General features: G+C 47.6%; 1 protein-coding gene across 7 annotated transcripts in view; it reads right to left on the bottom strand.

The window, feature by feature from the left end:
* The window catches only part of TECPR2 (tectonin beta-propeller repeat containing 2), a 137,946-nt gene that overhangs the window by 77,449 nt on the left and 46,544 nt on the right, over positions 1-13,953 (bottom strand). For all 7 annotated transcript variants that reach the window (XR_012416151.1, XM_045397017.3, XM_073998287.1 and 4 more), the window contains exons 4-5: positions 13,566-13,697; positions 8,229-8,386 (exon numbers count right to left, since the gene is read on the bottom strand). Coding sequence is in view for 5 of the 7 variants with exons in the window: in XM_045397017.3 (XP_045252952.1) it covers positions 8,229-8,386; positions 13,566-13,697 (290 nt within the window). In the remaining 2 variants the exon portion in view is untranslated. The remainder of the gene's footprint in view (positions 1-8,228; positions 8,387-13,565; positions 13,698-13,953) is intronic.

Below are 13,953 nucleotides of genomic sequence, written 5' to 3'. Positions count from 1 at the left end.
TTGATCTTGTTGGCCAGGCTGGAGTACAATGGTGCACTCTGGGCTCAATGCAATGGAACCTCTGCCTTTTGGGTTCAAGTGATTCTCCTGCCTCAGCCTCCCAAGTAGCTGGGATTACAGGTGTGCACCACCACTCCCAGATAATTCTGTATTTTTAGTAGAGATGGGGTTTTACCATGTTGGCCAGGCTGGTCTCGAACTCCTGACCTCAAGTGATCCACCTGCTTTGGCCTCCCAAAGTGCTGGGATTACAGGCATGAGCTACCACGCTCGGCCAAAAAATCTCTTTTTTTTTTTTTTTGAGACGGAGTCTTGCTATGTTGCCCAGGCTGGAGTGCAGTGGTGCCATCTCGGCTCACTGCAAGCTCTGCCTCCCGGGTTCACGCCATTCTCCTGCCTCAGCATCCTGAGTAGCTGGGACTACAGGCGTCTGCCACCACGCCTGGCTAATTTTTTGTATTTTTAGTAGAGATGGGGTTTCACCGTGTTAGCCAGGATGGTCTCGATCTCCTGACCTTGTGATCCACCCGCCTCGGCCTCCCAAAGTGTTGGGATTACAGGCATGAGCCACTACGCCCGGCCAAAATCTCATGTTTCAAGAAAGTTTACAAATTTGTGTTGGGCCATGGGTTGGACAAGTTTAGTCTAGCCTATTGCCCCTGGACTCCAAACCTGTACTCCATGTGACTATACTTAACACTGTAGGCACCTGTAACATAATGAGTGTTTGTACACCTAAACATAGGAAACGTAATGTGTGGTGCTAAGACACCAGCTGATGGGAATTTTTTCAGCTCCATTATAATCTTCTGCGACCATTGTCATACATGCAGTCCGTCAATGACTGAAATGTTGTTATGCAGTGCACAACTGTGTCTATGTACATATATCCATGCAGTTATAAAGCCTAGCAAGGAAAGGTATGCCTGGGAACCCATCCCCAAACTTAGGAAAGAAATCATCAGTCATCCAACCGATGGTCTCTTGTGTTCCTAACACTTCCTGCCCCCTTGTGCCCCAGATGGAACCACTGGATTGCATTTTGCCTTTATCATTTCCTCACTTTTTTTTTGGTTTAATCACATACCTATGTATCTCTAAAGACAACATAATTTAGTATTGTTTATCTTTCATTTTTATTAAAATGTATGATGCTAATTGTACACTTTCGCAACTTGCTTTTTTTTACTTAACACTATGTTTCTCAGATTTATCCTGTTGATAAAAAGAAGCTGTTGCGCTAATTCGTTTCTACTGCTGTATGGTACAGTACATCCTACTCAGCGCCCACAGGTTCTTGGAAACTACAACTGTAAGCGAAATGACATAGAGCAGGTCCTCAGATAAACATCATTTCCTTCAACAACATTGGTGAGGGAAAAACACTGGTTTTGTTATACGTTGCTCTGCTAAAGTCGCAGCTTCCAAGAACCTATCAATGACATTAAATGAGGACTTAATGTATTCCACAATTTATTTATTCACTTTCTTGTTGATGGATATTTCAATTATTATTTTTTATTTTTATTTTTTGTGAGACGGAGTCTTGCTCTGTCGCCCAGGCTGGAGTGCAGTGGCACGTTCTTGACTCACTGCAAGCTCCGCCTCCCGGGTTCACGCCATTCTCCTGCCTCAGCCTCCCGGGTAGCTGGGACTACAGGCTCCCGCCACCACGCCCAGCTAATTTTTTGTATTTTTAGTAGAGATGGGGTTTCACCATGGTCTCGATCTCCTGACCTCATGATCCACCTGCCTCGGCCTCCCAAAGTGCTGGGATTACAGGCGTGAGCCACTGCACCCGGCTTCAATTATTATTTTTAAACCTATTTTGAACAATTGTGCTATGAGCATTTCTGTGCATTAGCCCCTAGCCCACAGGTGTCAGAGTCTGTCAAGGACACTCAGGATGGAGTTGGTGGGCTGTTGGGTTATCGCTGGGTTGCTGAGAGCATATTCAAGTTTAGAAGACAACTTCAAGCTTTTTAAACGTGATTATAACAATCTACACTCCCACTGGCAATCTGAGTTCTCATTATTTCTCAGGCTGCTATCAGAGTTCACATGTAAGCATTCCAGTTCAGTCCTACGCCTGGCTGATTCCTTCTCCCAAATACTTCTTGTTGTGAACCACAGAAACAGCACTGGTTTTAGAGCAAGTCCTGGGCTCGATGTCCAGCCCTGATACTTAGTGGGTACATGATATGTGCAGTTATTGAACTTTTCTGGCCCTGTTTCCCATTCTGTAAACCAGGCAGAGTAACTCCCATCTCAAAGGCTGAAGTGAGGAATGAATGAGATAACCTGCATGCAGCACAAAAGCAATGCTTGTGACACCAAGTCCCCAGAAGTGCCCGACTGTCCTGAACGAGGCTACAGGCAGCTCACAGTTGCGAGCCGCCTCCGTGCCACTGCTTCCCCACCAGACCTCGGCCAACTTGTGCTGTGCCTGTCCCCACGCTCCCTGTACACAGCAGCACACCCAACCCCAGAGGCCGCCCCCAGGGCCCACCCACATAGGCACACAGATAGTTATTTGCGGGGTTCCTTCGCACACCAGAATCTCACTAGGTCCTTCTGGCACCTCAGTAACTAAATCCCTTTGGATAGGGTCTGAGGAGGATATCATATATCAAATTCAGCTTTGAACAATGATCGTCAGGACAAACCAAGGGTGTTTGATGCTGTGGGTCTTTCACGGACAATTCTATAAGCAGCATCGGATCTGATTACTGCCTTTGGTGGGCTTGCTCTGGAGAGGTCCTCTAAATAGAGTGACCCAGAGGAATTCCAGCAAGGGAGCCCATAACCTCTTCCTCTTGCCTTTCCTCTCCTGTCAATCAACTTCTCTTGGCGATCCAATTTTTAAATGTTTTCCTTCTATTTGTAGGACCCCTGAAAAATCTCTTGTCATTTCCATTTTGACTGGTTCATCTTACGTAACTAAAGCACTCATGTTAACAAACATTTAGTGATTCCTACGTTCTGTAAGACACCGTGTTTGATGCTCTGGGTAAAATAAAAAATAAATGAGATGGGGTCCTCAGCCTGTCTCATATCACCGTGCTGACCTGTGCAAACAATTACAGCAGCATCTGGAAGCGCCACATCTGAGGCTCAAAGAGCTGCTCAAAGAGCTCAGATCAAGGTGGTGCATCTGAGTGGGCATGAGAAGGCGAGGTCCTGAACACCGGGTGGACTCTTCCCCTGGAGGAAGGGGAAAGCAGCCCTGCTGAGCACAGTGCTGGGACTGGCTGCCTCGAAAACTGCTGAATGGCTGAATGGCATGGTGGCTCACATCTGTAATCCCAGCACTTTTGGAGGCCAAGGAGGGAGGACTGCTTGAGCCCAGGAGTTTGACAGCAGCCTGGGTGACACAGAGAGAGAGACTCCATCTCTACAAATTAAAAAATTTAGACAGGCATGGTGGTGCGTCCCTGTAGTCCTAGTTACTCAGGAGGCTGAGGGAGGAGGATCGCCTGAACCCAGGTGTTCAAGGCTGCAGTGAGCTGCGACCACACCACTGCACTCCAGCCTTGGTAACAGAGCAAGACCCTGTCTCTAAAGAAAAGAGAACGGAAATGTCTGACGAGTGGGTTGGTCAAAGGCAGTGAAGTTGTGAAGAACCAGCTAGAGAAACTGTCCTAAGAACCCGACTCAGCCACCGTCCACTTGCAGTGCGATTCTCCAGTACTTGCTGGTGCTTTCTGAATTTGACACCAAAACTCCAACTTTTATGGTCTAAGTATTGCAGGATTCTAAAATCATAAAGAAATTAACAAAATTTCTTAATTTCTGTAGAGATGATTTCCAAAAACTCATTGATTACCTAAACAAATTTTAATTCCCTTTACAGACCACGTTGATATATAAGGAGTGTTTTCTGGCTAACAAATTCTAGCTACAAAATAATTGTGTTTTTTGATTTTGTGCATAATGTATGGTGCCACAGACCTGATATGCTGAAAGCTGACAGCACCCAAAATGGGAGCCTGAAAGTCTAAGCTGGGAGAGAAGAAGGATCCACAGAAGCCCTGCCAGAGATCTCAACAGCTAAACACCCACCAGCCATCCAAACAGATGTGCTGGTGGCGGAGTTCCAGAACCGGCTGCTGGCTCTTACCCAGATGCGGGCGCCACACCTACAGATTGCTTCATCTCCTCCTCCCTCCCCAGGGCAAAGTGCTACTGCCAGGGAGGGCTTCCCTGAGCACTAGACTCACAGGAGACACAGTAACAGGTCTGCAGAGGGCTCTGACACACGAAACAGTGCGACATACACAGGACAGCAAACCCACAGCTGCGGGTGGCCGGGGTCTCTGAGGTTTTCTGGATGTAACACACACATCGTCCGGTCTGAAGAGGTCCACAGACTCGAAGGGAAGAGGACCCCTCATCTTCTACTTCTGAGTCCCCTGACCTGCCTGCACCTGCCCTGGGCTCAGTGCCCTGCCCTTCCTCTGGAAGAGCATCTCTGGCCTGGTTTCTGGTCAACCCTACACTGCTGCCCATAAGCGAGCCAACTGAGGCCACCGCCTGCACTCTGTCCCCACCAGCACTGTGTTCCCTCCACAGGCACCCACGTCACACACCTATGTGCTGCCACATGGCCCCTCTCCAAAAATTCTCAGCAGGCCACACGGTCCCCCGGGCACCACTTATTTCTCTTTCTTTGTTCTCTTCTGCAAAAACACTCCTCCCAAAAGCTCTCCATACTCGCTGTCCACTCCTCTTTCAGCCCTTCCAATCCCTTAGCCCTGCTGACGAGGAGGGCTGTGCACAGCCTCCGTGCTACAGACTCAGGCCCGTCACAGCTGTCTCAGCCCTTGGTCTCGCAGCAGCTGCTATGTCCCTCCACGTGGCCTCTGACTCCTCTGACCCCCCAACTCCTGTTCTCTCCTGATGCCATTTCCTCTTCAGAACACAAGGCCTCCCCAAATCTCCCTAGGCGAGCTCCTGTCTGCACGCCAGCGGCTGCCGGTGCACAGCTCCCTGAGAGGCACACCTGCCACCCACCTCCCACGCCAGTTCTCTACTGTGGCGAGAGGACAGGGCAGGGCCACAGCAGGCTGTTTCATCTCCTCCTTCTCCCCGTGCCTCCAGGATTCTCTGCATCAATCCACGGCATGTCCACTCACCCAGCTGCATAGACCACAGACCTAGGAATCATCTCCAACTCATCCCTGTCACACCCCAGAACCAACATGGCAGCAAATCTGCCAGCTCTGCCTTGGAAGCAGTCCCACCACTGACCCCGCCCCATCCTGTCATCTCCCACCTGGATCACCCAGAACCCTCGCTGGCCCTGCTGAGCTGCCACACCTGCCCCCTCCAATATATTCCAAGCAGCAGCCAGAGTGACCTCCCCAGCTTGGCCACAGTCCTCTGTGACTGGCCACAGCACGGGACTGAAAGAGCCCCATGGGCAGGGCCCACAAAGACGATAGGCGGGGCTCCCCGCACCCTGCTCCACACAGCTGGCCTGGCTGCTCAGATCCTCAGTGTGCAGGGGCCTCCTGCCTCCAGGGACTCTCTCAAAGGTCTTCTCGCACTAGTTGCCTCCTTGCTTCAGGAATCAGCCCAGGCTACCTCCTCAGAGAAGCCGTCCCTGTCATCCTATTAAAGAGACACTTGTGTCTCCTGCGCCTCCCTCTGTGGCTCTGCACCCTCTGACATGTTTATCTGTTCACCACTCTGCACACACCACTCTGCATACACCACTCTGTAATCTGAGATTACAGATCTGTTCTGCCTTGTTCACAGATATCCCCAGATGAGGAGTACCTGGAGCAGGGCAGAGGTTTGGGGCAAAGCTCCAGCACCGAATGAACACACTCCCTGCGTGGATTCATCCAATGTCAGGTGTCAATGTCACCTGTATCTGGTGACTTCATTTTCCCCTCTGGTCAAGACTTCTTCCCTGGGCTTCAGACTGGTCCACAGAACTCTCTTCTGTGACTCCCACACGGCAACGTGACAGACCCGTCAAACCCCCTATGTCCACAGCAGGGGTCCTGATGTCCTGACCTCTGGCCCAGGCTTCCCCAGTCTCCATCTCAGTCAATGGTTTCCCTGGACTCCCACGGCAGCCTCCCCGCGGCTCCCCTGGACTCCTGCAGCAGCCTCTCCATGGCTCCCCTGGACTCCCGTGCCAGCCAACCTGCGGCTCCCCTGGACCCCTGTGCCAGCCTCCCCGCGGCTCCCCTGGACTCCTGTCATAGCCAGTGCCCTAGTCACTTCTGGCTTCTTGAACATCTAAGCCCTGGCCCAACTGAGGTCTTGGCATATGCTGTTCCCTGAGCCTGGAATGCTCTTCTAGCAGCTCTTCCCAGGCTTCAGCTCAAAGATCACTGCCTTTATAGAGGCCTTTCCTGACCATTCTATCCAAATGCAACATCCTGCTCCAGGTCTAGCGCTCCCTAATGCTTCACCCTGCCCGCTCCTTTACAGCATTGACAGCCTCTACTCTTCTCCTGCTGACCCACAGTCTCTCCCCTTGTGTTTGAGGGCAGAGGCCTTGTCTCCTTGGATGCCTCCTTACTTGCTGCCACACCTCCACGTGTACATGCCCAGCTAAACAGTTGTGAGGGAAGCAATGCTTCCAGGGAGAGACACACACAATAGTCTACAGCAGAAAGCAAGTCTTTAAGACACAGATGTTAAGAACATTTCCTTTTATTCTGTTAGCCCCCATTTCCCCACGGCTCAATAAAATCTCTCTCCTTCTGAGAAGGGGACACATTTATTTGTTTCTGCATCCTAAAACAGTTCCTGGTGCAGAGGACGCTTTCAATCAATGTTCCCTGAAGACTGCACTGCACAGACGCACTAGGAGAGGTTTACAGAAACTGCTTGGGTCTCCACACAAGAGGTTAAAGGGCCAGGTTTGTTTTTTGTTTTTTATTTTTTTGAGATGGAGTCTCGCTGTCACCCAGGCTGGAGTATAGTGGTGCGGTCTCAGCTCACTGCAACCTTTGTCTCCCGGGTTCAAGCGATTCTCCTGCCTCAGCCTCCTGAGTAGCTGAGATTACAGGCGCCCGCCACCACGCCCGGCTAACTTTCGTGTTTTTAGTAGGGAGGAAGTTTCACCATGTTGGCCAGGCTGTTCTTGAACTCCTGACCTCAAGTGATCCGCCCATCTTGGCCTCCCAAAGTGCTGGGATTACAGGCGTGAGCCACTGCACCTGGCCAAGGGCCAGGTTTTAAGAGAGATTGGTGGGAATAGGATCCACAAGATAATTGGTTTTCAATCCCTGTCTTTACACCCTGCCGTCCTTCCAAGACACAGTGCAGTAAGACATCGACAGATGAACCAGGATAAAATGCCAGAGGAGTAAGATACTGGCAGAGGGAACAGAAGAACTAAGATCTGCAGGACCATAAATTCCACTGAGTTCTCCAGGGGCCAATAGGGAGACTGCAGATATAAAAAGGCCAGATTGTTGATGGAATTAAGAAAGTGTTCAGCAGGCTGGGCCTGGTGATTCACATCTGTAATCCCAGCACTTTGGGAGGCCAAGGCAGGTGGATCACCTGAGGTCGGGAGTTTAAGACCAGCCTGACCAACATGGTGAAACCCCATCTCTACTAAAAATACAAAATTAGCTGGGTGTGGTGGCACATGCCTGTAATCCCACCTAGAACCTGGAACCTGGAACCCACGCCTTCAGGATGTCTTCCCTGACCCTTCAGCTGGACAAGTGTGTCTACACTCACACAGCATCCTGTGTATTTTGGTCCACAGCGGCTGCCGCAATGGTCAACAAGCATTTTATCTGCGTTTCCATTTCCACAACAGAAGGCTCAGATCTGCCGTGTTTACCATGTCACTGCTGAGCCTGCCACAGTGCACAGGGGTGCATGGTAAACACGTGCTGAATAACAAGTGAGCCCCACGACCCTGAGCCCTCACCAGGCTGTGTGGAGGAGGTGCCTACACAAGAATGGATGGACCAGGCCACCCCTGAGGCTTCTCCGGGCCGACCGTGGCACTTTGAGAGGCAGAGTGGCTGTGCGTGCAGGCTCCTACAGCTCTGCAACAAGAGGAACCCATTCTTCTTGTCCGCCTCTGCGAGGAGAAATCCTAAGAAGGCACAGGGCGCCACCAGGACCCCCAGGCTTAGAGCCGCTGTGGGCTTGCGTCCGGCAAAGAGGAGACCTAGGAAACCCTAAAGCACCCTCTACAACAAGGCCCAGCATTTAGGCCAAACAGGAAAACTTAGGGAACTTACCTTTTCCTTGGTTGTGTTCCAATTTGCCTTACAGACTTCTCTTCAGTGTAAAAGAGCAGACTTCTTTGCAGAGTAGAGACCAGCAGCACTTTCTGGCTATAATCCAGCTGCACAATGGAAGACGGCTCCTCCAACACCAGCTGGGAGTTACAGAGCCCCTGGCAGAGAAAGTCTGGTTACGCCTCACATCAGCGCCAGGCTAAAGAATGGACCTCCCTTAGGACAAGTCAGTGTCCTTCCTGCGAGCTGTGCTTAGGTCAGCTTGCACCCTACCTAATGTATGCTTTCTCTCTTTGCAGATTCACTCTCAACCTACCACAGAGAGATTATCTGATGGATGGGAAAATAGTCCATACTAACATCTCCCTCATGCTACATCCAGTTTGACAAGAAACATTTTAAAATCTGCGTAATTTTTAAAAACATGTCCTCAGTAGATACATTCTTTTTTTTTTTTTTTTTTTTTTGAGACGGAGTCTTGCTCTGTTGCCCAGGCTGGAGTGCAGTGGCCGGATCTCGGCTCACTGCAAGCTCCGCCTCCCGGGTTTATGCCATTCTCCTGCCTCAGCCTCCCGAGTAGCTGGGACTACAGGCGCCTGCCACCTCGCCCGGCTAGGTTTTTGTATTTTTTAGTAGAGACGGGGTTTCACCGGGTTAGCCAGGATGGTCTCGATCTGCTGACCTCGTGATCCGCCCGTCTCGGCCTCCCAAAGTGCTGGGATTACAGGCTTGAGCCACCGCGCCCGGCCAGTAGATACATTCTTTACTGTGCACCACAGCAGGCTCAGGGATGACACAGTAAACATGTAGAGAGTTCAAAGAAGCATCCATAAAGATCTAAACAGAAATCTGTTGCACTGTGTGTATTGCTTATTCTATTATAAAACAATGGAATGGAACCTTCTATAAAATTATTGTGACAATAATCAGCTCTGTAAGTTCATATTATAGTCTCCCCTCACAAAGTGCTCAAAGCAGTTTTGAGGACATTATATACTTGTCAACCAAAAGGGTCATAGAAAACAGGAGGTCAGAAGAAATTAAATGATATTAAATATATAAAATGCTATTAACATAAAATGAGATTTTACAAGACCAGCCTAGGCAACATTGTGAGATCCTGTCTCTACAAAAAAAAACCATTTTATTAGCTATGTGTATTGGCATGTGTCTGTGATCCCCGCTACTTGGGAGGCTGAGACAGAAGGATCATTTGAGCCCAGGAGTTCAGATTACAGTGAGCTGTGATCATACCACCGCACTCTAGCCCAGGTAACAGAGTGAGACTCTGTCTTTACAAAAACAAACAAACAAAAACAAAAAACATATTTTATATATAAACACAAAATAAAATTCTAGAAGGCATCTGACTGCTAACACAGAGCATTTTTTTTTTTTTTTTTTTTGAGACGGAGTCTCGCTCTGTCGCCCAGGCTGGAGTGCAGTGGCTGCATCTCAGCTCACTGCAAGCTCCGCCTCCCGGGTCTATGCCATTCTCCTGCCTCAGCCTCCCGAGTAGCTGGGACTACAGGCGCCCGCCACCTCACCCGGCTAGTTTTTTGTATTTTTTAGTAGAGACGGGGTTTCACCGTATTTAGCCAGGCTGGTCTCGATCTCCTGACCTTGTGATCCGCTCGTCTCGGCCTCCCAAAGTGCTGGGATTACAGGCTTGAGCCACCGCGCCCGGCCTGAGCATATTTCATTGTATTAAAAATCTGATTCTATAAGTTACTCGTATAGAAAAGTGTCATCAGGCTGGGTGCAGTGGCTCACACTTGTAATCCCTATATTTTGGGAGGCTGAGGTGGGTGGATCATTTGAGGTCAGGAGTTCGAGACCAGCCTGGCCAACATTGTGAAACCTCGTCTCTACTAAAAATACAAAATTTAGCTGGGCGAGGTGGCACATGCCTGTAATCCCAGCTACTTGGGAGGCTGAGGCAAGAAAATCACTTGAACCCAGTGGCAAGGGTTGCAGTGAGCCGAGATCACGCCACTGCACTCCAGCCTGGGCAACAGAGTGAGACTCCATCTCAAAAAATATACATATATGAAATACATATATATATATTTTTTTGTATATATATATGAAATATATATATATGAAATCCAGTATATTTGAAAACTTTCATCAATTATTTCAGAAATATTGCTGTAACATCACTGACATTTTGTGAGGGAAGCAGGGGGCAGTGATCAGATTTGTTGGTAAAACTTAGAGTAAATTTTGTCCTTTTTTAGGTATACGATTCTATGAATTTTGACAAATTTATAGCCATGTAACCAACACCAAAATCAAGATAAAGAAATTTCCATTACATGAAAAGGTTGCAAACTTTTTTTTTAGACAGGTTCTGGCTCTTGGCCCAGGCTGGAGTGCAGTGGTGCAATCTCAGCTCACTGCAATATCCACCTCCAAGGCTCAAGTGATCCTCCAACCTCAGCCTCCAGAGTAGCTGGGATTACAGGTGTGCGCCACCATGCCTGCCTAATTTTTATATGTTTTTTGGTAGAAATGGGGTTTTGCCATGTTGCCCATACTGGTCTCAAACTCCTAGGCTCAAGTGATCATCCTGCCTTGGCCTCCCAAAGTGCTGGAATTACAGGTGTGAGACACCGTGCCTGGCCAGAGGATAGGTAGTTTTCTATTCTCCCTTCTGCTGCACACTGAAACACACTCAGTGGTTCTCTCAAGAAAAGCACTTGTGCAACTGTTGCAGCTATGAGCTGAGCCAGCTGCTTTCTTCACAAAACACCATTTTTATTTGAAATGCTGTAATTATTCAAATTTGGGTATTTAGCAGACATTCTCTCAAAAAACAAAAGCCTGTCACTTCAAGGAAAACAAGTAATGGTATTTGTTGCTTTCATGTGAAGATTAGCCATACGAAAACTTGTACCTGTCCCTGTGAACTTGACATGATTCCTTATAGCTAGACTTTCCCGATTACAATGATGTTGATGTTAACAAAGGTTTTTTTTTTTTTTGATATTGTATTAGAAAATGTACCAGCCGGCACAGTGGCTCACACCTGTAATCCCAGAACTTTGGAAGGCTGCGGTGGGCAGACTGCTTGAGCCCAGATGTTCAAGACCAGCCTGGGCAACATGGCAAAGCCCTGTCTCTATAAAAATACAAAAAATCAGCTGGGCATGGTGGCGTGCACCTGTAGTCCCAGCTATTCGGGAGGCCAAGGTGGGAGAATCACCTGAACCTGGGAAGTCGAAGCTCCAGTGAGCCATGATTGCACTACTGCACACCAGCCTGGGTGAGAGGAGTAAGACCATGTCTCAAAAAAAAAAAAAAAAAAAGTGTCAACATTTGGAAGATCTACACCACTCTGTGAATAGTATTTTCTAAGTGACCAATACATAATGTTACAAAATCCAACATGTGTAAAGTAGATTTTAATGTAACAGAGTAGGAAAAATTCATCCATGTGGTTTCAGATTCCAATTTTTACTAACCTTTAAAGAAACTACAGTTTGTCATTTGTCACTGTAACCCTTAAAGCAACTACCATTTGTCAATATGAGGATATTATTAAAGAATGTCCACAATTATCTGAAAAGGCTATCAAAATACTCCTCCCATTTCCAACTACATGTCTGTGTAAGGCCAGTTTTTCTTTATATACTTCAATCAAAACAATGTATGGCAACAGATTGAATGCAGAAGGCAGTCATCTTCTATTAAGCCAGATAATAAAGAGATTTGTAAAAATACAACTCAATGCCACTCACTCTTGTCACCTGTTTTGAAAACAGAGATATAGAGATATTTTCACAAAATATGTCACTTATGTTCAGATATTATGGATTTATTATTTCAAAGTAAAAATATTTTCAAATGTCAGCCAGGTGCAGTGGCTCACGCCTGTAATCCCAGCACTTTGGGAGGCTGAGATGGGAGGATCACAAGGTCAGGAGAGCGAGACCATCCGGTGAAGCACCGTTTCTACAAAAAATACAAAAAATTAGACGGGCATGGTGGCGGTTGCCTGTAGTCCCAGCTACTCAGGAGGCTGAGGCGTGAGAATCGCTTGAACCTGGGAGGCGGAGGTTGCAGTGAGCTGAGATTGTGCCACTGCACTCCAGCCTGGGCAACACAGCGAGACTCCATCTCAAAAAAATATATACATTTTAAAATTTATCAGTTTTAACTTCTAACACGGTGTACTCGGTAGAGATAACCTATATAAACAAAAATGCTTTGGGGTCCTCTTTCTAAGAGTATAAAGGGATCCTATGACTACAAAGCTTGAAAACTACTACTAGAGAATATTTATAATAGGTCAGTCTTGGATCAGAGGGACTGAAAGTCATGCAGCTAATAATTGCTGAATTCTTGGCCGGGCATGGTGGCTCACGGCTGTAATCCCAGCACTTTGGGAGGCCAAGGTGGGCAGATCACCTGAGGTCAGGAGTTCAAGACCAGCCTGACCAACATGGTGAAATCCCATCTCTACCAAATAGAAAAATTAGTCAGGCATGATAGCAGGTCCCTGTAATCCCAGCTACTCGGGAGGCTGAGGCAGGAGAATTGCTTGAACCCGGGAGGCAGAGGTTGTAACGAGCCGAGATCGCGCCACTACACTCCAGCCTGGGTGACAAGAGCGAGACTCCATCTCAAGAAAAAAAAAAAAAAATTGCTGAATTCTGACAGTGTTCTAGGAATGAAGATTACAAATAAGAAAAAGAAAGGACTGTGCCAACCAAGGAGTTCAGTTTGGTTGCAGACCCATGACAAAACAAATAAAACCCAGCAGATCATAAAGCCACACATGCAGTGGAAAAGGCACGGGCGTCGAAGCAGAACCTCGGTTTGAAAGCAAGCCCTGTGAGGTGCAAGCCTGCAACCCTGGGCTAGTTCCTGGATCTCTTGGAGCTCCAGCTTCTTCATCTTCACCGTACTGCCACCTAACCTTCTCCTCTGCCAGTTCCTGTCACATGAGGTCATCTCACACAGGCCAGGTGGCTGGCAGAGAGTCCTCCATCCATTGAAATCATTGACTTGTCCACAGTTAGGATTCAGAAGTGCTTGGCATCACTCCTACTAACCTTTCAGGAAGTAGGAATGATAATAGCTTCTTTTCCAAGTAGGAGTAATACACAACAGTGGAATGAAAAAAGTGAATGTTCCAGTAGGCCAACTCCTTAGTCTTAGAAGTGGAAGCTTATAAAACATAAGTCTATAAAAGTAAATGTTACAAATAACAATTGAGATTATAAAGGGACAATGTTCAAGAATACAAACTGAATAAAAATACAATTATAAATATAGTTTTTCCAAATGTAAGAAGGCAAGAGCCAACAGGATTTCTGAAAATAATTTTACCTGGTCTAGATCCAGAGAGGAATAAACAATTTTGCCTTTGTCATCTCCAGAGAACAGTTTCATTCCATTGGGGCTCCAAGCCAGAGCTGTAATGCTGTTTTTGTGAATACCAGTGACATCAAATCTCCGAAGCTATGAACAAGGGATAAAAATAAACACAAGAAAAAGAAAAGGATAAATGCTGTGAGCTGGGGCTACATGGAAAAGGTATACAATCGCTCCTAGTTACGGAAGAGCTGGTTTTCCCAATCTCCTTTTCCAAGCAGAACCTGCACAAAGTTCCATCCCTCTAGTCACCTTGAAAACCCACAGAGAGCATACCTTGAGGATATTAAGCAAAAATGAAATGACCCACCTGTGCTTTATGCCAAGTGTTCAATTCGGCACA

The sequence above is a fragment of the Macaca fascicularis genome, chromosome 7 (assembly GCF_037993035.2).
Source record: "Macaca fascicularis isolate 582-1 chromosome 7, T2T-MFA8v1.1".
In the NCBI taxonomy this organism is placed as follows: domain Eukaryota; kingdom Metazoa; phylum Chordata; class Mammalia; order Primates; family Cercopithecidae; genus Macaca; species Macaca fascicularis.
The sequence above is the reverse complement of the archived record's forward strand: the minus strand, read 5'-3'. Positions and strand labels throughout refer to the sequence as shown.